The 23,632-nt window shown below is 41.7% G+C and overlaps 1 protein-coding gene across 1 annotated transcript in view; it reads left to right on the forward strand.

Moving 5' to 3' along the window:
- The window catches only part of ITGB5 (integrin subunit beta 5), a 97,928-nt gene that overhangs the window by 39,212 nt on the left and 35,084 nt on the right, over nt 1-23,632 (forward strand). Inside the window, exons 5-9 of the mRNA XM_077320418.1 lie at nt 5,523-5,691; nt 11,781-11,942; nt 13,766-13,861; nt 15,393-15,482; nt 20,601-20,735. Coding sequence (XP_077176533.1) covers nt 5,523-5,691; nt 11,781-11,942; nt 13,766-13,861; nt 15,393-15,482; nt 20,601-20,735 — 652 coding nt within the window. The remainder of the gene's footprint in view (nt 1-5,522; nt 5,692-11,780; nt 11,943-13,765; nt 13,862-15,392; nt 15,483-20,600; nt 20,736-23,632) is intronic.

Here is a 23,632-nt window from a genome sequence, read left to right on the forward strand (position 1 = left end):
TAGTGTCAGTCACCTGCCCTTCTTGACTGCTGAAATAAATTTGGCAGTAGATGAATACTTTGCCTCTGGAGATGAGTACTTTTACTCAGGAGATTGACTTATGTCCATCATCAGTCAAAGCATATTTTGTAAACGGCATCTGTGTGGGACCCTGGGGCGCTAGGCTATGGGGCGGTGCCGTTGCTGCATGGAGATTGGATCCATTTGGCTCCACTGTGTAGAGCAGGAGTAGTCAAACTGCGGCCCTCCACATTCGCTGGCAGGGGCTCATGGGAATTGTAGTCCATGGATATCTGGAGGGCCTCAGTTTGACTACCCCTGGGGTAGAGAGTGTATACACTCGCTTCATCTGTGTTGTCAGTTTGCCAATTCTGATTGCTAGGAAAGGTGATGTATATTATGCTTACGATTATCTCACAGAAAACAGGAGAAGAATATCAGACAACCAGGGATTCAAAGATAACTGTAGGTGGATCCCTGCTCTGGGGATGCCAGTATGAGGGAGGGAATAATTAGCATAATATCCAGAATCATGTATGCTACTAGAGGTAAAGCCTGTTGCGCCTAGGAATGCAAGGGGTGCTAGCACATGCACCTGCACTGTCACCATCCTGGGTTCTGGCCCTCCTCATCCCCCCCCCCGCTCCCTGCTTGATCTTGAGATCCAGTGTGGTGAAGTGGTTTAAAAGTAGCAGACTGTAATCTCAATAGCTGAGTTTGATTCCTGACTTCTCCTTGATATGCAGCCAGCTAGGTTGCCAATTTCCAGGTGGGAGCCTAGAAATCTTCAGGAAGATGAAATAGAAAGAAAGGCAGTGTAAGAAATATGGGGGAAGAAAGGGAGGAGGGAAGGAAGGCATCAGTTCTCCTGGAGAAAACAGCTGCTTTGAGACAGGGCCCCTCCTACCCCACCCCCATACAACAGACATAAGTCCCCACTGTCCCCACATCTTCCAAAGGCCAGGCAGGCTGTGGAGGGGTGGGCTGCCATCTTCCAAAGGTTGGGTCAAGCAGGGAAGGACATAAGGGGGCTGCTTCTTTCCCACCCCTTCCTTCACATCTCCCAAAGGCCAGGCTCGGTGGGAAAGACCATAGGGGACGGGTTGACTCCTTTCCACCCATCCACATCTCCCAAAGCCCAGGCTTGGTGGGGAAGGCTACAGGAAGTGGGTGGGCTGCCTGTTTTCCACCCACCTCCACATCTTCCAAATGCCAGGCTGCTTAAGGAAGGTCATGGGGGATGGGCCTTCCCATCCCCCCACATCTTCCAAGGGCCAAGCTGGTCAGGGAAGGCTGCTTGATTCCCCTAGCCTCTCTGAGAACACACTTGGCTTACCTGAGCCAATTATGCTATGCCAGCTATGTGTTGGAAGAGAGCTCTAGTCTAAAAGGCACCACACCATGTTGGCAAGAAAGCTGCTGACTGCAGAAGATTGTGAGTCATCACAGAGGACTGAGAGGCGATTGACAGCCTATATTAACTTGAGGCTGTGAGAGCTGGATTGTGGACACCGCCTGTGACCTGTTTCTTCTACTGATTCCCTTGGACTGCCTGAAGGAACCCTTGACTCACTGGACTGAGTTAAGACATTCATTGCATTCTATTTGTGCCTTGGCGTTTTTTTTTTTTTAAATACTGTTTCTCTCTAGCTTCCTGGCAGCTCATCTGTGCTTCCTTCCAGCAGAGAACTGAAACCTGAGACCAACACAGGAGGCAAAGGAAGTAGCTGGCTTCCCTATCTTGCCCAGAGGAGATGGAGGGTGAGAAGAGGCTGAGGATGGAGTAACTTACTGGTAGCAGGGCCTTTCAGAGAGGCCAGCATCTCTTCCAAGCAGCAGGAAGAGGACTGATAAGCCCCATGATTGGTTCTCAGTGGAACAGTGTTCTTTCCCTATTGGTGACACACCCCCAGGAAGGACTAATCAGTTAGGGAGTCAGTTGTCTGCATGCAATTTGAACTGACTGGCCCTCATTGGCAGAGTGTAATTTGAACTGAATAGCCCTCATTGGCAGAGTGCTCTCTCCCTATTGGTGGCACACCCCCAGAGAGGGCCAATCAGATAGGGAGTGAGTTGGCTTATTTAAGTGATAAGTGATGATTACAGTAGCAAAAGTAGTACATGCTGCTCTAATGTTCTAATATAAGAAAAAATTACAGAGAAGGCAAAAAAATAAACAAAAGTGAAAACTTGCCAATATTCTTGATCTTATGTAAAGCAACCAGTAATAGTCTTACTTTAGTAGCAGAACCAGTTTACCAAGTTTATGACTAAATTTTCTTAGCCCTGCTGAAAAGATGGGTGTAATGGTGCCTTTCTTTGCTAATTTGGGTTGTATACTGGCAGCTACTCTTAAAGAAGGCACATTCTGTTTTTTGTTTTTTAAAAATTCTCCCCTCTGTGTTGTGAATTCAGTTATCTGTTTTAACCATGGTTGATTATATCCGTACCTATGTGGAATATAGGGTTTGGGGTAGGGTTTTGGTCTGAAGCATGGTTTGGAATGCTTAACAGGGGTTGCTAATGTAACATTAAACCATGGTTAAAACTGGCAAAGGAAGGGAAAAATTGTGTCAGCCAAACCTTTTATGCATGAGGAGAAAAGGCTGGGCCGGCACCTGTTTCCAGATGCCATCTGTGCTGGCCTGGGCCTGGCCTAAATCAGGCCCTTGTATGCCCCACAGCAAACGAACACAGGTTCTTCTCTTGGGTAAAGATTTTTTTTTAATCTAATAGGGACAACTTGTATGTGACAGCATTCATGGGTCTGACTTGATGACACTGTCATCTCTTGTTTGGCTCATAATGTACAGCAGACAGAACTAGGGATGGGCACAAAATTCATCGTGGACTTGGCCTGGTTTGTGCCCCCCCCCCAAACTGAGGTGCCTCCTCTGAACATTTCCTGGACATTTGTTCAGGTTGGTGTTTGTGGGTTCAGGCCATTTTAACCTAGTAGCTGAGCAGGGTAATCCCCATGTCAGCTGTTAGGCTGAAGTAGCTAAAATGGCTGAGTGGGGAAAAGCAAAACAGACTAGCCTGAAGTGGCCAGTTCATTTTGGAGGTTTGGGTTCCCTTTGGGGTGGGATGGAGTGAGAGGGATGGAGTTCGTTAACACCCTGAACCAAACTGGAATTTTCTGCTTGGTGCCTGTCTCTAGAAAGAACATTTCTATAATATGAACAAGACTAAAGAGTCAGTCTGTGGGATATAAACAATGAGAAAATTTTAATTACTTTACATTTAGGGAACCATTTGACTCAGGATGATATCCTTATCAATGGTTCCTCTATATATTTGTGAAACAGCCAGGGGTGTGTAATATGTCCGGCTGTCCAAATTGGAATGGGGGGGGGGGTGTAAAGTGTCTGGCTGTCCAAGCTGGCTGCACCCTGATAGGCCCTGCCCCTGCAGCTCCCGCCCTCTGTCCCTAGACTCTAGCCTCCTTGCTCTCAGATGCACCTCAGTGCCTGGAGCCAGCAGCAGGTAAGGGGAGAGGTGAAGGCCTGCTGACTGCCTGCTAAGGAGCTCTGTCCTGGGCCTGCTAATGAGCTGGCCAGCCCCCACCCACCCCACTTGATCCGGCTGTGAGCTACGGGCCAAAGCCACCTTAAGCTGCCTGGCCGGGGGCAAGGGGCGGGGACCCTTTCAAGGCCCATTCTTAGGAACGGCCTTTGAAGCTAGTTAACTTATAATTATCTTCTTGTGAGGTGAGATTTATTCATGACCTCCCCTTTGAACATTAAGGCAGGAATCATTTAGTGGTGGTATGACCCTCAACTGGTGAATTAACATGGCATGTATTTGCAGTTCTGCCATACTACCTCATAAAGGTTTGTGAAGGAGAAATGTTGATATTTTCTGTTATATACAATTGCTAGTCTTCCTTTATCCTGATGCTGATATAAAGCCTTTACTAAGCTTCAAATTGCTGAGTGTTAGCCAAGTAAAACTGAAGCTTCTGGGGGGTCTAGTTCCCACACGAGAGAAAGTAGAATGAAATGAAAGCTGGTTCTTGCCATTGCAGGGTTTGTGGAGCATGTTAACTCTTGGTTAGGGAGGAAGAGATTGATTTAATTCATGTATGCACTGTGTGGAGAAATGAGCCAGCCATAAATATGTTAGGCAGTTACGTCAATACTAGGAAGGGTGGCATAAGTTGAAGAATTTTTCTCTGTTCTTCCCAACAACTGCTGTTCATAACGGCATGGCCAGTGTATGCCCCATGCAATGTTCCCACAAAACTGAAGTAACTATGTTATGATATCATCATAAGAGGGAAATTTGAGATTTTTTTCTGACAGAACCTCATAGCAGATGCATTATTAACAACTGGAGGAAGCCCAAAAATAAACCCATGAGATCTACATAAATTGTGTTCATAGTGCATATACATAGTGTGTGTGTTTGTAAGACTAGGGATGAGAACAGGCACTACTTTCACTGAAATGGTGCAAAACGTTGTCCCAATAACTTACCGTGACAAGGCTGCAATCCTGAATAAGCATGCTGTCTAGTAGATTGGTCTCACTGACTCCCACATTGACTTACAAATATGCATTGTTATTATTTACAAGTAAACATGCATCTATTAATTAATTTAATTCAGAAAAACTGTGTGCCACTTAATGGTAAAAGCAATAAAAGCCAATTATACTGAAAAAACATACCAACAAAATCTAGCCTAATCAATTAAAAACATGCCAATACAAACAATTCAGATCATAACAACCCATGAAACAGAGACATTTAAAATTATATTAGTGAAACAGTCCACAGGTTGGAATCAGGTCACAAAACAACTGAAAAGATAGATCTCTTAGCTAAAAGCCTGTGCAACATTCAGGGCCAGCCTTCAAAATTCCAGTAGGAGTTACTGATCTCAAATGCTTTATCATCATGATGTTATGATGGGAAACATTAGGCGATCAGCAACTAGAGTGACAGTATTGTTTAGATCAGGGGTAGTCAAACTGCGGCCCTCCAGATGTATTGTTTAGATCAGGGGTAGTCAAACTGCGGCCCTCCAGCATTAGCTGGCAGGGGCTCATGGGAATTGTAGTCCATGGACATCTGGAGGGCCGCAGTTTGACTACCCCTGGTTTAGATACAGATTACCTTTAATGGCATAAGGTAAACTCAAATGCATACAGATAAACACAGCTCAATGAATGCTCAAACAAATCGACACACAAATACCAATTTATGATTTTAACACAAAGAGAGTATAAAATCGTAATATTGAGCAGAGTACATTGGCAACTTTGGCCAGTAGAGCATAATCCTCACTAGGCATGGCATGGCATATATAATTCATGACTCAGAATCATGGCTATGTAAAACTGAAAATATTTATTAATTCATTTAGGATATTTCTATGCTGTCTCTTCAGAATCTTGCTTGAGGTAGCTTAAAATTAATGCGCCTGAACGTGAGCATTTTGATGGGTTGTGTGTATGGTGTGAAGCATATGGTGATGTTCTTGTCCAACAGTGTATGCTTTTTATTTCCTTACTTTCTAGTTACAAGTTATTTCCAAGTTGTGTTCCATCCTTTGGATTCCGGCACCTTTTATCTCTCACAGATAAAGTAGACCGTTTCAATGAAGAGGTACAGAAACAGAGGGTTTCCCGAAATAGGGATGCTCCAGAAGGCGGTTTTGATGCGATCCTTCAGGCTGCTGTGTGTGAGGTAACACAATTTTGGATGAGTTGTATATCCTTTATTTGTAGCTTTGCCTGATATTGATTCTAGAAATACTGGAAATGAGGAGTATAAATAATGGTTTAAAGAGGAATCAGAAAGAGTAGTTTTGTGGTTTCAAAAGGAACTTGGGGTAATGTGGGAAGGTTCATTTACCTTGTGATGAGGTTTGTTAGCCATCCTTACCCACAGAACACATCTCTCGAGACAGATGACTTCCATACTCATATCGAAAGCACTAAATGAAGAACTGTAACTAATCTGTGTTTTTCTGTCCCATATGAATGTATGTATGTGTATTCTGCTTCATAGGAAAAGTGTCAGCATGTTATCCTGTGGCTGTTCTAACAGTGTCACAGTTAATAAATTATGGAATTGATAGACCAATTTACAATTAATGTCTCCAAAACAAAACAGCAACGCCAAATGTCAGTAGAATACCACTGAAAATAATGTCAAACTGATCTTGGTAGTGTATTTCAGCATCTAGGGCTATGATCAAAACAGGCTTGTTCCTTGAGAAGCAGCTGAGCTTTCATGTCATTTGAAGTAGGGCTTCATTCTTTGATTTGATACTTCTGAGAGATTCATATGGGATGTAGTACTTCCTGAGGTACCCAGGAACTTTAGATTTTTATAGGCAGGCAAGCCTAGTCTCCTGCTATAACTTACCACTGTTCCCCACCATTGATTCCCAGGCTGGCAGGAGAAATATGGGAAGCAGGATTGGTGGGGTGTGCACTAGCACATGATATCACTTCTGTTGAACTGGAAGTAGATTAATTATGTTGGGAGGTGACACTCTAGGTGACATTCAACCAGAACTCTCTTGTTTAACCATAAAGTTTTGGGCAGTCCCTAGAGCAGGGGTAGTCAAACTGCAATCCAGGGACATCTGGGGGGCCGCAGTTTGACTACCCTAGAGTGTCACCTCCCAATGTAATGATAGCTAAATTTGTGTCCAATAGTACCTTAGAGGCCAACAAGATTTTCCAGGTATAAGCTTTTGAGAGCCAATATTCTCTTCCAGACCATTTTCATAGATAATCTCATGTAGAGGGCCCCACAGTAGTTAACATAGAGACCACTAAGGCATGAAGGACATATTAAATATGTTTCCTATGCAAACAGTGCTTCTGTCTTTGGGATGGGTGTGTAGGGCGTGTGGTAAACATTGCTCAGTGTCTTTTTTCACCCCAGTTTGTATGGTTATGCATGTCAAGATTATGTTAATAGGGTTCATTAGATGAGTTGCATCTCTTTGGCTAAGCTTCCGTTTCCGTAGCCTGCACTCATTCATTAAATAGGCTTCTGTGGTAACTGAAACACAGCATTTTTCTTAAATGTTCCAGTACAGTCGCTTCACATCAGATGCCTTGGCAGACGTTCCATTGCTGGCAAAACAAACTGTTGTCAGTATAATGAAAGGATAATATAGTTATCACTTCCCAGGAAGGGGAATTGTGTCCCGCTTTGTGCAGAAGAAATCAAAGACCGCATTGGTGTGTTGCATTTGCTATTAATAATTTCTCATGTGGCATTTCAGTAACCCTCTTGACGCCTTGCTTTTGCTTTCCCGAAAACAGGAAGGCTTCTCAATATTCACAGGAAGTGCTTGCCACTTCTTGGATTTTGGACCTGCAACAGGATAACATCTACTTGATTATTAATACAGGATCAGTGAATACTTTTTACCTGACTTGTGAACTGCAGATTTGTTTTCTGAGTATCCAGCTTTAGGTGGAATTCAAGCATCGTGACATGTTGATCAGGCACATATTTAGTTGTTGCTGGCCTCATATGTTCCCCTTTGCTCATTCAAACTCTCTCCTCCAATGTGCTGAACTTGAGTGAATGCTTCTTGACTTGACCAAATTCCAGTTTATTACGACAGGTGAATGAGGGCACCTCAGTGAATTGGCATTTGCTTATACCACAAGAACTACTATTAAACTGGGATTAAGTAGAGGTTTAGAATCCTGTTTGCTGTTGCATTGAAGTTTAATTATAGTTAGTTGGGACCTCTGAATATTCCTACTTTAAGCTCTAAGAAACAATTTCTATGTTAATGCTATGAAAATGCTCAGTATTGTGGACGAAGTAAGATTGCGGTTATTTGTTACCTAGTGTGATGTATATTTTATGCTTTTGTTTGGTTGTTATGGCTTCAGCTTTAATAATAATCTGTTGAATACCACTCAAACTGTGTGTGTGTGTACTTTGCAACACTTTACTCTCCATAAACAGGCTTACCAGCCTACTTCTGTAGCTTTGTGATCTGTTCTCACAATACACTGGAGAAACACATTAATTGTGATACTGGCATAAGCTGTTGCATTTACCTGGATCTGGGTTCCATTGGATAAATCAAGGGAGAGCATTCCATCTTCATATGCTGTCGTAGTGGTGGGGAAGCCAGAAGACAGCTGAGAATTCCTTACAGAACATCCTTATACCTGAAGTGGTCTAAACAGTTAGGATCAGTTTTCCCAATTTGACCTGTATTGCAGTGACAACTTTTAGATTGTGTTGCTTGTTCCTTCTGTGCATAACTGATGCTGTGCAATAAAGGAAAACTATTTGAAGCTGCATAACTACTGGGGGTTCCCAGCCCATGGTACGCCTGGCTTCAACCAGGGCCAGGGCCTTTTTGGGCCTGGCCCCGACCTGGTGGAATGAGCTCCCAGAAGAGCTGAGGGCACTGACAGAGTTATCACAGTACTGCCGAGTAGGATTATGGAATGGGGGTGGGAAAGCGGCTGTTCCTGCCTGTAGCAACCAGCACCGCACCATGAGGGGGAGGCACCTGCACCTCCCCCCCACGGTGCAGCACTGGTTGCTACGGGCGGGAATGGCCGCTTTCCCACCCTTTTGGTAAATATACTTCTATACTTCTATTCCAAAAGGTTTCTTCCAGTGGTATCTTATTTCCATTTCTTGCAGGATCTGTCACAAAAAATCGAAGTCTTTCTTTTTTCTTAATTTGCTTATTGGTAAATGCTAAAAAATCTACATTTCTTACATTGCGTGGAGATTTTGTTTGCCTCTTTAATATTGTGTAGTGGTTAAGAGCTTGGTTACAGTAGTTAAGAGTAGTGGCTTCTAATCTGGTGAGCTGGGTTTGATTCCCCGCTCCGCCTCCACACGCAGCCTGCTAGATGACCTTGGGCTCGTCACAGCACTGATAAAGCTGTCCTCACCGAGCAGTAATATCAGGGCTCTCTCAATCTCACAGGGGGTCTGTTGCGGGGAGAGGAAAGGGAAGGTGATTGTAAGTTGCTTTGAGACTCCTGGTAGAGAAAAGTGGCATATAAAAACCAACTGTTCTTCTTCTTATTCATAATTGCAAATCTTGAAATCATTGTAAATATCTGATCAATTTTGAGAAACCTGTAATCTTGAAGTAATTCCCAAAAACTCTTTTCCAAATTTTGCCACCTGAAGTCTTCTGGTATGCCTTGAAAATGAAGATTATTAGATTTACATTGAGTTTCCAAGATTTCAGTTCTTTGTTCTGTTAACTCATTCTGAGAATCTTATCTTTCTAAAAGTGTATCTTTTTCTTTTTGCTTCTTTCTGATGTTTATTTTTGTGTACATTTGATTTTATAGTTTTGTTTTAATCTCAGAGAATCCAGTTGATAATTCTTGGAATTCTTCTTGAACATTCTTTTGCGTGCTTTCTTCAAATTCTTGGATGTTTCTCTGAATTTTCTTCTGGGTTCTTTACTCTGGTTCTTGGATTTATTTCTGGATACTGTGGGTTTTCTTCTGAATACATTGAATATTCTGAGTTCTTTCCTCAAATTGTGACATTTGATTCACCAGTAGTTGAGATAACTTTTTGAACATTTCTACTTTATTTGTTTTTCCTGAGTTTCTTGTATTCACCTCTTATTTTTTGGATGTGTTCCTGATGTCACTATTCTTTCTCTCTTTTTTTTAATGTAATTTTTTCCATATACTATTTCCATATATAAAATTTTACAGTTTACAATTATTGCTTTTATATTATTAAATAGCCAGGATATAATAAGTATACTAAAAGGTATCTTAATTCTCTATATACAAATTATTAAAAATTATAACAGATTTATCAATTTATATCATTCTAAATGTAAATATTTAATGTATAAAATAAAGAATATAGCTTATCTTCCTTTTTAATGCAATTTTAGTAGAGATTTTACAACATAACAAAGACAGAAAAAGAAACAAAAAAGAAAGGAAAATACATAACTAAAGATAGGAAAGAGAAGAAATAAGAGACTTCCAATTTTATCTATTACATATTAAATGTTGAAATTAAAAGATGCTTGGAGGATTAAACATCAAAAGATAGAGATTTCACATTGTTTCCTGACAGACATTGAAGACTGAGTTTCAACAATCTTTAAACAGCCCGTGGTGCCACGGGCGCCACGGACTATATAATTCGTTAAGCCCCCTAGAGGTGGGCTTTGTCCGTGATGAGGAAGGGTACGGGTTGGACCCTTCCTCACGACAGACAATCGGAGGGACCAATCGGCAGGCGCTTTGCGCCTGCCGATTGGTCCCGCCGATTCCCAGGCTGAGCAACTGTGAGCCACGCGCAGCGAGGGAACCCCCAGCAGTCGTGCGAAGCGCGGCTGCTGGGGGTTCCCTCCCTGCCGGTCTGACGCTGCGGGAGGCGCGAAGCGCCTCGCGCAGCGTCAGACCGCCGCCCGAGGCAACCCCCCTTTCAAAACCCCTTTTTATAAAGGGGCTTTGAAACTAGTTAATTTATAAAACAAAAAGATAATTGATTATGTTGGTTATATGTCATTACTTCAGTTTGAAACAGAAGAATTGAAAAAATGCATTATTAAATGTTCGTAGAATTTTAGAGACTAAATACCTATACGACAAAGGAAATGGCTATGGGACAAAGAAATCAAATTCATAGCCAGCCAGATGTTAAGAGAAAATCACTATACAATGTATACTACTTTTGAGTATATTATTCCAAAGGATATTGAAAAAAATTGATAAAAATTGTAAAGGAAAATGTTGGAAATGTCAAGAGATAGATGCAGCTTTTATCATACTGGTGGATTTGCAAAAAGGCAAAATTTGGATGGGAAAACATGGGGAAATGCAAAATGTTTTAAAATTCAAATTTCTTATGGAAGCCAAGAATATGCTACTGGGGATATTACCTGATAAATTACCAAATGTCATGGAAGATATATTTGAATATATGGTGGTAGCAATAGAGCTATCTATGCATCAAAATGGAAATCTGATGTCTGCTCAGGCTTAGAAAATTGGAATAATAAATTGGCTGCTAATGCTGTAATGGTAAAATTAACATCATACTGGAAAAATTAATCCATCTTAAAATTTGAGGAAAAATTGAGAGTTAATTATGAAAGCAAAAGATAAATTTAGAATGAGAAAATATTTAAATTAATCTGTAAATTTATAAAGAACTTGAAGTTGAATAATAAGAATTTTTATTTTTATTTTCTTCTACAATATGTGATACATGACAGTATATTAATAGTAATAGTCAATATGTTAAAGTTTATATGCAGAGGTAATAAGTTGTTTAATACTGTGTAAGAAGTAATTATGAAGTTAATATAGTGGTAAAATAGATTATTTGAAATATCTGAATTTAGACTGTTGCTAAGATTGTGATGAGGAAGAGATGGGAAGAAATCTTTAGCTTTTATATATTTTACAATGTATAGTAATTTCTACATGTTATGATTTGTTATATGCACACCTCTGCTTTACTTTGTCTTTCTTGTGTTTATCGTGTTTCCTTTGTTATAGTCGTAGGCTTTGGAGTTTCCAGTTCTAACCTGTCAAGTTTTTACTGTGTAATTGTTTACGCCCAGGGAATATCTTTAATTTGCTGAGAATTTCATAGCTGTACACCTACATTCTTCTTGATTGTGGGTTTCCTGTGGAGAATGTGAAGGGACATGAGGATATTCTTTTGTTGATCACAGTGATAAGAAACTCTTGGTGTGATGGTTTGGGTCAGGGAGAAATGGTTGACTCCTGAATGAAGACTGACACAGATCTTCTTTTGGTTTGGTTTCTGTGTAGAAGGAGATTGGGTGGCGGAAGGAGGCTTCTCACTTGCTCGTCTTCACTACAGATGATGTCCCACACATAGCTCTGGATGGGAAGCTGGGTGGATTGGTGCAGCCACATGATGGGCACTGTCACTTGAATGAGGCCAATGAATATACCGCATCCAGTGAGCTGGTAAGAATAAATTGCTGCCACCTCCTCTTGCCCCTTTTGCTGGACAGCTTAACAACTGTTGCCTAATTCTTATGTATCATCATAAAACTAATTTTTCACATTATTATTTCTAACATGAAAATTATGCAGCAAGATATATCAGAAAAGTCAAAATGTCCACAATGTTAGTTAGTTTATTCCTTTCTTTCCCACTGGGGACCCAAAGTGGCTTGCGGTCCACAAAGTAAAAACTTAAGACAGAAAAGAACAGGAAAAAGGTTGGTGGGCTTTAAAAGGAAATGTGCTAATTCCTTTTAAGATAATTTATATAGTATCCTGATGTTGAGAATCCTGGAGCTCCATCGAATCACTGGGATTGTTATGACTAAACCAGTTTTAAGGATGTTTTCTAGAATCATAGAGTTGGAAGGGGCCATACAGGCCATCTAGTCCAACTTCCTGTTCAAAAATTGCACAAATACTAAATCCCATTTCCCCCCACATATCTTTTCCCAGCATAGGAGAGACATCACAAATGACATAATGGCCCTTACTTCAAAGTATGAATCAGTGCTACCACATTTTACCTGCTGAAAGGAGTTTGTCCTTTGTAAGCATGTGCAGGTGTGCTTATGCGCCTTGTATTTCATTTGAGGACAGAACTACTCATTACCTGAACATAACAGCTGCAAATATCACTGTCTTGCTCTGTAACATGTTGAGCAATTTACTTGGTGCCAGAACACTTCCTGAAGCAGCTGCCCCTTTCGAGTGAGGCCTGTTTCCAGCCTGGGTTTCCCAACTCTGCCTGCTACTTCTGTGTTCATGTAGACAGCGGCAGAAGCAAATAAATCTTGAGGTGTGGACATGAATCTGCAGAAAGGGCTGCAGAGAGTTTCCCAGCTTTCTGACTGCAATTATGCTTTGCTCTTACGTAACTGAAGTTGTTTTCATGAGCTAAGCAATTACTGTTGTGCCCCTTAATGAGGATTTTGGAAGGCATGCCTTAACTGGCTGTCTTATGACAGTGGGCAGGAGCCCTCATATGAAGCAATTCTGTGGTTTTTCGAATTAACAAAACAAACCAATGTACATCTTCCATGATCATCCCTGCAGCTCTTGTATCAGTATGAACATAACATAACAAGTCTCGCACCGAAGGAGCGTCCTATGTAGAAGGCATAGATACAAACCAGTACTTAGCCGAAGGCTTGCCGGTTGAACTGTTATGCCTCTGGTTTTCCAGTCTGTGAAATGGGACTGTCACTTGTCAGCCATCCAGTCATATTAGGCACATCTAATTTCCATTAAAATCACTAAAATCAATATGTTCTACAAGATGCTCACGCCTCTGATTTCATACACCCTTCCTGGGGAGCAAGCCCCATTAAGCACAAGTGGAACTTACTTCTGGGCGAATATGGATAAGACTGGATTGCACTTTGCAGTGATATCTGAGGGATTAAGATGGTTAAGGGTAGACTTGCTATTTCAGAAGATTTGAACAAATTAAGGATACAAATAATGATTTTAAGGGAACTTCATGTTAGTCTTTGTAGAGCAGCAGACTATTCGTCTAGATCTGCTAACTTTTATTAAAGAATTAGTCCGCTGTTATGTTAACTTGAGGGAAGGAATGCTGCCCCTCCCTTGTCAGTTGAAACCATTGCAGAGAAACATGAATAGCAGGAACCCCATTGCAAACGTGTTGGGTGTATGTAATTCTTTAATGGGGGTGCTTCATTTATTTGTGGTGTACACTCTGTGATATGTTGTATTCACTTGCAGACTTTTAAAAAGTTAAACAATTGTAATCTCTTCTTGACTTCTCTATCTCTCCCCAGGACTATCCTTCTCTTGCACTTCTGGGAGAGAAACTCGCTGAGAACAATATCCACCTAATTTTTGCAGTTACAAAAAGTCACTATGTTCTTTACAAGGTAAGTCCTAGGGAAGGAGCAGAGGAGAATATTTTCTGCTGGATGATACAGAAGGGATCCTTTCCCCTTTCCTTCTGAAGCAAAGTTTTTCTAATCTGAGGGCCATTCCGCACTCGTTCAAAATTGCACAATGGTTACAAATTGAAATCGCTACTGTTTTGCTGTTATGCACAATGTCGTTGACAATCTGCAACACTCCTGAAACCGATCCGCAAAAAGCGCTTTGTTGTAGCGCTTTCAGGGAAATCCCAAAAAGTGGATTCACCCTCCGGAAAGCGCTACACTCTTGCAACCAATCTGCAACACTAGCGGGAAAGTTCTGTGCATTACCATTGTTGCGGTTTCTGCAAAGTCCCTCCCCCTAGCTCTCTCCTCTGATCTTCCGGCAAAGCGATCGCCATTTTTTTTTTCTCGGAGTGAGCAGAGACCAACGCACCGGTGAGTCTTCGTTTACCCAGCAAGGCTTCCCTGGCTGCAGTCCCTCCCCAGAGCTGTTTTAAGTCACCAAGCACGAAGCAACACACAGCCCCGTTTGCTGGTTTATTTTTCACTGTATTTTCGGCCGAAAACCACGCCCGTGCAGGGGGGGGGTATTTTTTTTTTCACTCGGGCGGAGCATGGCAACGATGAAACGGCAGCTCAGACACCACCTGCTAGCTAGAAGGGTCTCTCCGTTGCAACGAATCAACGTAGATTCGTTGCAACGTGTGTGTGTGTTTTTTTTAAAAACCTTCCTTAAAGGGAAAGGGGCTTTTTGGGAGCATGATAACAGCCGCCCATTGGCTGCTTGACGGCCAGGGGCGGGACAAAGCTCGGCAATATCGCTTCCTGGCTAGCGATTTTTGCCGAGACCGGAAACCTGTGGGAAACAATAGAAACGCAACTGGATTCCACTACAAAGCCAGGTATGCATAACGACGAATTCCACTATTTAAAATGGCGTTTTTTCGTTCCGCAACCAATTTGCTACATAGATCCTGGTGCGGAATGGCCCTGATAATTGGGAAAAAGTAAGAGCAGGTCAGGACCCTCCCCCCCTCCCCCCAAGTTTTTAATGCTTTGTTAGAGCCAGGAGACTCTTTCCTATTTCCCATCGCTAATTCCTTTCCAGTTAATTTCAGAGTGCAGTTTCAGTGAAAAGCAGTAAGCTTCTTAAGTAAACAGATAACTGTTAGTGATCACGAGGGCACCTAAAATAGCTGTGAATTTAATCCTTATCTTGGGAACATTGCCAACCCGAAGTGTATTCTGCCCAACCTGTTGTTACTTAATCTTATTTCTTAAGAATGTACAGTATTACTGCAGGGCCTCAAACACCATTATTTCAAACAATTCCCCCCATTCTTATTAGTCCATTCTTACTCACTTATCTGTATCTAACGTGTAATTTATTCTGGTAAGAGGATTCTGATCATACCAATGTCCCCTGTTTTCATAACCACTGATCAGTTATGTTAATGAAACTCAGGACAAAACGTTTATTTGATTCAATATAACATGCATTCTCTTTGTCTATATTTCTTTTTAAAAGAACCTTACAGCCTTAATCCCTGGAACAACAGTAGAAATCTTACACCAAGACTCCCGGAATATTATTCAACTCATAGTCAAGGCCTATAATGTAAGTCTCCTTTTTTAATTTACTGATCCATTTCAAGGTTTTCTTACTGCTTCACTATAGTGCAGTTCTTTGTTGTTTATTCCACTTAAATTTGGCTATTTGTGCTGTTTTGAATCTCTAAGCAGAAAACTGCCTTTCAAATCTGTCTCTCTCATCCTTCTGCAATAAAGACTAAGAACTCTTTACATTCCCTTTGCACCCTAGAGTTTTTGAATCAAGGCTCTTTTCTGTGCTGTGAAGCTAATGTCAGGAAATCCAGCCATTTGGAAGAGCCCACCCTGCAGCTCTCACCATGCCAACATGTATTCCTTCCTGGAAACTGCAACAGCACTGGCATAATAAAAGTCACAACATAAGTTTTCCGGCAAGATCTGGCCCCTTTCGCTTTCCTTTTGGCTGTTCCAGAAAGGATATGCACTGCAGTGGCTCTCATTCAGCAAATAATGTGAGAGGGAGCCAGCTTGTGTAGGAAGGAGAACTGCTGCAATGGCTCCCACAGCACTATTTCAGAAGGAGCCCTAAGTCCTTCTTAGATAAATCAGTGATACATTGTGTTTCTGGCATAATTACTCCTACAAGAGTGTGCTAAAGGGTGTCTCCCACATTGCCATACATTAACATGGCGGATTGGTCATTTAAGTGCTTTCTGGATTAGGGGCTCCAATGGAGGGGAGTGGGATGGTGATGTGGGACATTTTAACTGTGTGAGAATCTGTAAGTAATCCTAACAAATCAAGCCACTAAATGGATTGAGAGTTTTACTTGGAGTTTAAAGTCATACATTAAAATGGTGGATTGGTCATTGAAGTGTTCTGGATTACCGTGTAACATATCTAGCAGAAACTATGCAAAATGATTACTCCCACAAGACTGTCTGCTAAAGGGTGTCTCCCCCATTGCTATATATGTTATATGGTGATAAAATACTTGTGGTATATTGTAGTGCCTAAGAATGTTGGGTTTGATTACACTTTGAGCTTTCAGTAAGTCTCAAACAGGTAGGAATCAATATCAAATTTTCAATTCAGTGTTGGTAAGAAGTCACGTCATGGTAACCAGAGTATTCCACAAACATATCACAAAAGAAGGTATCTGTGGCACCCACATGGTTAGAAAACTGAGCTTGTGGTATATCAGGAACTATAGTATATAAACAAATATTTATTGCACTTATGATTCTCTGTGACATAAATTGTTTCTTTTTGCTTAGCACTGATTACTTTCTGGTAATTTTTGCTTCTGGTCGTGGAGCTCATGCTGACTTTTTGTTCCATTCCCTACAGAGAACTTATTAACCATTCATATTATGGGCACCAGTAATGGTTCACCTTCAGTTTTTTGGAGAAATACTGGTTGCCCTGCTTGTATAATCTGGCTACATTTCTACTACTGTAAATGTGTATTTCTCAAACTGTGAAAAATCAGTAATGGAATTCCTCTGTTGTAAATACCATTTGACAATGTGACTTGAACCTGTATTGGAGTAGCCTATTGTTAGTAGCTCTAATAATTTCATATTTCAGCTTGAATTTCTGTGTACTGTGGATCCTCAGGGAAATCCGGTTTCTTGAATGCATTCTTGATGTTGTCAGCTAGGTAATGTTTCAGGATGCTTATATTTTTTTTAGATGACTTCTTACCCCCAATAAAAGGCCAGCCATTGTAGTTTAAGCTTCTATCCATGAATCACTGTTAACTGTGAAATAGTCATGGCTGTTGCTGGCTTAGGCAGCCAAAGATGTGCTTTGATTGGACCATGTTAGAGCCTGATTGGCTGTTTTGGGCTGTGGACAGAGCTGAAAGAGAGGGCACAAGCTGCATAGATATATACATATTTGGTAATACCTTGTAGCCTGTTGTCTCAGCTATAGCTTGTAAGCACTGGCTTGCCTCATTCATTAGACAAATATAATGTTTATACAGTCATCAAACCAGTTGCATATTTCCTCTAGTAATATTAACTCTCACCCTTGCATGTGAAAATGTTCATATAGATTCTTTTCATGAAGATGTTATGGATTGATCAGACTTGGAGTATCTTGTTTGTCAGGATAGTTGAGCCTGAGCCTGTTTCTGGAACCAAGTTCTTAAACTTATTATTTATTTATTAAGATTGCTTGGCTGCCACACAGGAGATGTTTGGAGGTGGTTTGAAATTACCTGCCCCTTTGTCACAATCCTGGTATTCCTTGGAGGCTGCCCTTCCAAGTGCCCGGCAGGGCTGACCCAGTTTAGCTTCCAAACTCTGACAGGATCGAGCTGGCCTGGGGTATCCAAGTCAGGCTTAAGTCCTTAAGCTTAGCTTAGCAAAAATACTTCTTATAGGCAGGAAATGCCAAACAATCCTGTGTGCCCCACCAGTGCTTGCCTAGGTCTGGAGAAGGAGGTAGTATATATTATATGTTCAGTTTATTTTAGATGAGGGGCTGAATGAAGCTAGCAACTAGCTGGCTGAAGGGTGGGAGGTTTCCAAAATCATAGCACTCAGAAAGGATGAGGACAGTTTATAATTTTTCTTCAAACTTCTGTTTCATAAGAGAACTCAGAATAGTTCCAGATTTCCTCTCTGCCCCCAAGTGTTGGATTTAACATAATAATACTAAAGAAGGCATCAGAGACTTAGTTAGAAGTTATGCTGTTGTTCAAGGCACAATGATTTTTATTTTGAAATACTCTTCTTTATTCATTTTTTCCCTTACATTCTATCCTTCTCACAGGAGGTCAGAGCAGTGTATATGGTTCTGTCTTCTTTCTTTTTATGAGCCAACCTGATGTGGTAGTAAGAGCAGTGGCCTCTAATCTGGAGAACTGGTTTTCATTTCCTGCTTCTCCTCATGCAGCCAGCTGGATGACCTTGAGCCAGTCACAGTTCCTCTAAGAGCTCTCTCGGCCTCATCTACCTCTGTTGTGTCTGTTGTGGGGAGAGGAAGGGAAAGGGGGTTGGAAGCCTCTTTGGGGCTCTTTCAGGTAGTGAAAAGTGGGGTACAAAAACCAGCTCTTCTTCTTTATCTTCTCAACAGCCTTGTGAAGCTAGATTAGGTTGAGAGAAAGCAGGTCACTCAGTGATCTTCATGGATGACTGGGGATTTGAACCTGGGTCTACCAGATCCTAGACTGATTCTCTAACCATTGTACTGCACTAGGTCTCATATTCTGTCTACATAAATTTAAGTGACATAGAACCATATGACAATAACAAATTATTATATGATTCTATGAAAACTGGACTAGATATATTTAAATAAGGGCATGATAGATAGAGAGAATAGAAAATATGATATTTTTATTGTTAAATCCATGGATTCAGAGATCGGAATACTGGGAGTTCATTCCAGCTCTTTATTGTGACCCCAGCTAGATGGTACAGAGAACTAAAACGGAAGTAGAGAACCCCTCCAGCAACCCCAGTTGCTATACAATATAGCTCAATAGATCTTCCTACCAGAGTGCGCTATTAGCCAGCTTCAGTTTAAACTGACTGGATCCAGCAGTCAGGATCTAGTCGTGTGTTGGCTGATTACAGTGCAGGATTATGATCCTGCCTCGGACCTCAAGCTGAGTCCTTGACAGGTCTACAGACACAACATTTACACAATAAAATCAGAGTCCAGTAGCACCTTTAAGACCAACAAAGATTTGCTACTTTTGACCAACATGGTTACTCATTTGAATCTACAACATTTACAGTAATGTTACAACTATCATAATAAAGGATCAGGTACTGGCTATGTCTTCTTTATTTGGAGAACTAGAAGAAGAAGAAGAGTTGGTTCTTATATGCCGCTTTTCCCTACCCGAAGGAGGCTCAAAGCGGCTTACAGTCGCCTTCCCATTCCTCTCCCCACAACAGACACCCTGTGAGGTGGGTGAGGCTGAGAGAGCCCTGATATCGCTGCTCGGTCAGAACAGTTTTATCAGTGCCGTGGCGAGCCCAAGGTCACCCAGCTGGTTGCATGTGGGGGAGCGCAGAATCGAACCTGGCATGCCAGATTAGAAGTCCACACTCCTAACCACTACACCAAACTAGTTGGATACACTGTATTGCTAATAGGGAGGTACAAGATGGTATGAGTATGAAGTATCATAGAGGATGGGAGTAGTACTGATGGGGGCACTGAGTAGGGGGGCCAAACAATCAGCACGGGGACATAACAGTTGGGTTAGTTTGTTGAGTGTAGTTTCATTTGAGGAGAAATACAAAAGGTATATATGAGGATTTAAACCTTGCTTTTGCACCTATGGTTGCATATCCTCCTTTATTTCATAGACAGATGTTCTTCTGGTCAGCTACTAAGGTAAAACTATATGCATAATCTGATCTCAAATCATGCTGTTTTGGGCAAAACAACTTTATTTTTCTTAAGTCCTTCATAGTGACTTGGTTCTAACCTTCCTCCAAGAAGCCTTCCTCCAGTGTAAGGAATCTTCCTCTAACTTCATTTGGAGGAGCAGCCACGTGTTCAAAGGCTGGAGGAAGTCTTCAGATTCTCCCCAATAACGTACGAGGAGTAGCTGTGCTCGCCTGTGACATCAGAGTTAAGCAGATATGCTGTAGCACCTTAAAGCTTAAGAAGTTTTATTCTGACATAGAACTCTGTTTATTTTAGGTTCATCATGTTTTCCTTCTTTGTGCATTGTTCCTCTCCTCTTTTATTCTGCCTAGAACATGGACTAGACTTATGTATTGATTTAATTCATTCAGACTTTTGGGGAAGTAGTTTCCCACAGTCATTTTCCTGTAGAGTACCGCACCTTAATCCCCCCCTCCCCCGATACTGTTCTGCTGCTGTTGAATGTATGAATCCCAGATAAGTATTATTTTCTTAGTTGCTCACCTCATTTTCAAAGGGCCAAAGCACTTGTATGAATGAATGATCAGCTCATGTTTTCAGTTTGACAGAGTTCTGGCCTAACTGGTATAATGGCTTCCTGCCATAGCAGGTCTATAATGGGAAATAAGAAAAGTTCTGTCTCAATACATTATTTCATGTAATTTTTGTTTACCTATTAGTACATTTCTTGTGACCACAAAATATCTTTGGGTGCTAAATCACGAACAGAACAATGATATGAAGGAGGAAGAATATCTGATGGGACATTTGTTTGTTTTCCTTCTAGAGCATTCGTTCTAAAGTAGAATTAACTGTCTGGGACAGTCCTGAGGATCTCAACCTTGCTTTTACAGCCACCTGTCAGGATGGTTTGTCATACCCCGGCATCAGGAAGTGTGGTGATCTTCAAATAGGAGACACAGTGAGTTTGTTGTGTAATCCCTTGGGATTAGATCTTTCTTATTGAGGAAGGGTTGTGTGTGGGCCCTCAGGCTACTTGAAGGCGATATTTAGGGCAATGTGATATGTTAAGTTTAAAAGAGCTGCTCCCTGTTGTTGATTTTCTTTAGCAACTGCTTGGAAAACCGTCATGTTATTCTCATGGAAAGCTTGAAAGGGGGCAGGATACCTTGTACTTCATTGAATCTAGCAGAATATGAGCACCTGCAAATTCGGTTCTTAAAAAGCTTTTTCAGGTCTCTATGGCACTTCTCTGTCAATTAAATAAAGATGCCAGCTTCCAGGTGGGACCTGGGATCTGCTGGAATTATAGCTCACTAGAGGCAAAGCCCATTACACTCTTCTGGGGAACTGGCTACATGCCAAAAGCTCCTGCCAACCCCTGGACTTTTGAGGCCCCACCTCCAAACCTCAAGGAACATTCCTTACCCAGGGGTCACCAACCTCCAGCTGCAGCCTGGAAATCTCCTGGAATTAGACTTTAGAGACCAGCTGCCCAGGGGAAAATGGCTGTTTTAGAGAGTGGACTCTACAACAACAACTCATAACCAGGCTTCTGGAGATGAAAGTGCTTGCTTGGGGTGGGGGTGGGGACTCTGTGGCACTGGGCCCTAGAGATACTGCAGGATGCCAATTTCCAGTTGGGACTTGGGGATTTGTTGGAATTGCAGGTCATTTCCAAACCACAGAGATTAGTCCCCTTGTAGAAAAGGGCTACTTGGGAGGGGGGATTCTCTGGCTTTGGATCCCATGGAACTGTTGGGATGCCAGGGTCTAGGTGGGAAACAAAGAAAAATGTTGGGTGGCAGTACTTGTTAATAACAATAAGCATCCAATAATTTATAACCTTGCCAGCTTCTTCCTTCAATGAAACTATTTATTTGATAGCAAAAATTGCTTGAAGAACTGAAAATCAGTCTGTATGTTCTTCAGTTCAGTTTGATATCAAAGTAAACCAAGAACAGTTGTATGTTACAATCAAACATGAAAACATAGGCTGGCAAAGAATTTACAAAGGGCATCCCAATTACTACCCCTATGTCAGATTTCTCAACTTTTTTACCATTGAGAAACAGCTGAAATATTCTTTAGGCTTTGAGAAACCTCAGAAATGGAATCTCCAGGTCCCAGCTGGAGGCTAGCATCCCTGCCACTGTTAGGGATGCCAGCCTCCAGGTGGGTCCTGGAGAATCCTCAGAATAAAAGCTTCTCTCCAGACTGCAAAGATCACTTCCCCTGGAGGAAAGAGCTGTTTGGCATGGGGATGGGTGGCTGTGTAGCATTCCCCTCTACACAAACACAGAACGCAGAACACAAAAGCGTTCCTCCCTTCCCAAATTGCCAACCTTATTATCCACACAGTCACCTCTCCACGTATGAAATACCTGAGTGTCTCCCTCCTTGAATTGTTCTAAGAAGCCATTGACCAGGAGTTCCAAATTTATAGGGAAAGAATCCCACAAAAGTCAATGAGCAACAGCTTATTCTGATTGTGCTCTAAGTGCATCTATTTCTAACAATGGCAGTTTGTACAGCTTGGTGTAGTGGTTAAGAGCAGAAGCTTCTAATGTGGTGAGCTGGATTTGATCCCTCATTCCTCCATATACTGAGTGACCTTGGGCTAGTCACAGTCCTGTTTCGCAGCTCCTGATTGGCCCCTCCGAGTTTTTATCACGGACTCGGCCCACCTTCTCTCCTCCCCTTTACCCCTTAGCGCTTTATTTATACCGCTCCACAGGAGCGGTTTACAGATTATGTCCAGGTGACAGATTAGTTCCCTTGGAAAAAACGGTTGCTTTGGAGAGTAGACTCCATAGCATTACATTCCACTGAGATGCATCCCTGCCCCAAATCCCACCCACTCCTGGCTCCATTCCCAAAGACTCCAGGTATTTCCCAACCCAGAGCTAGCAATCCTACATGTAAAGAGGGTAATAAATTAAAGAGCGTAAGAGATTTGAAGTCTCCTTTTTAAAGCTACTTATTACCCATGGCATTTATGTAATTCATTTTTAAAACATTTCATTGAAGTTGCACTGCATATATTTTGGGATAGACCTGGAGCCATGGATTCCTTGTTTTGGAAACTGGCAAAACAGCTTTGAGTTGCTGCTATGATGGGCTAAGAATATGGATTTTGATTATGGTTAGATGTGGGAGAAAACTTAGATTGTGTACTTTCCTCACTACACGTACATCTTTCTGTGTGAACATCTCTGTTAGTCCATCCTATTCATGCAAGCTATATGTCACTTGTCCACAAAGGAGCAGATAAATGGTGTGAACCGGGCCCTAGTTTCATAGACGTCTTCAGCACAATGTCCCGTTCTTAAAAGTTTAATGGTTAAACTGTACAGGAGAGGAGCAGTTGACAGATGTTAACATAGCTTCTTTGTAAAAGATACCACTGGAATTGTGGTCTTGGGCTGCTTTGATATTGCTCTTGCAAAACCTTTGACAGTGCTTGAAATCCAGGAGTTTGTCAAGAGTCCTTTTTTGTTTCTCCACATTCTCCACATTCATTTCTCCATATTCATTTCTCCTTCAGTCCTCCCTTGCATCCTTGTAAGTCAAGCTTCTCTGCCCCTTTTTCAAAAACTGGTGTTTCTGTTAGGCAAAACGTGCTGCTGAGTTACCATCTGCATGCTGCCATCTGGCATTCAGGAGCAGAGCCGGCTGCATTCCTGAAGCAGAGCATTTGCAGGAACTCTTTGAAAGAGGCAGGAGACTGTATTTTTGAAACTAAAAGGAGGATTGAATGCCTAAGAAAGAGGCTCATAAATAAATGTGAAAAGATGTTGATACCTTGCATCAATGTTCCTTTTTTCAAATTTGACAAATAATTTCCATCATGCCATT

Source organism: Paroedura picta, chromosome 2 (genome assembly GCF_049243985.1).
Source record: "Paroedura picta isolate Pp20150507F chromosome 2, Ppicta_v3.0, whole genome shotgun sequence".
Taxonomy (NCBI): Eukaryota; Metazoa; Chordata; class Lepidosauria; order Squamata; family Gekkonidae; genus Paroedura; species Paroedura picta.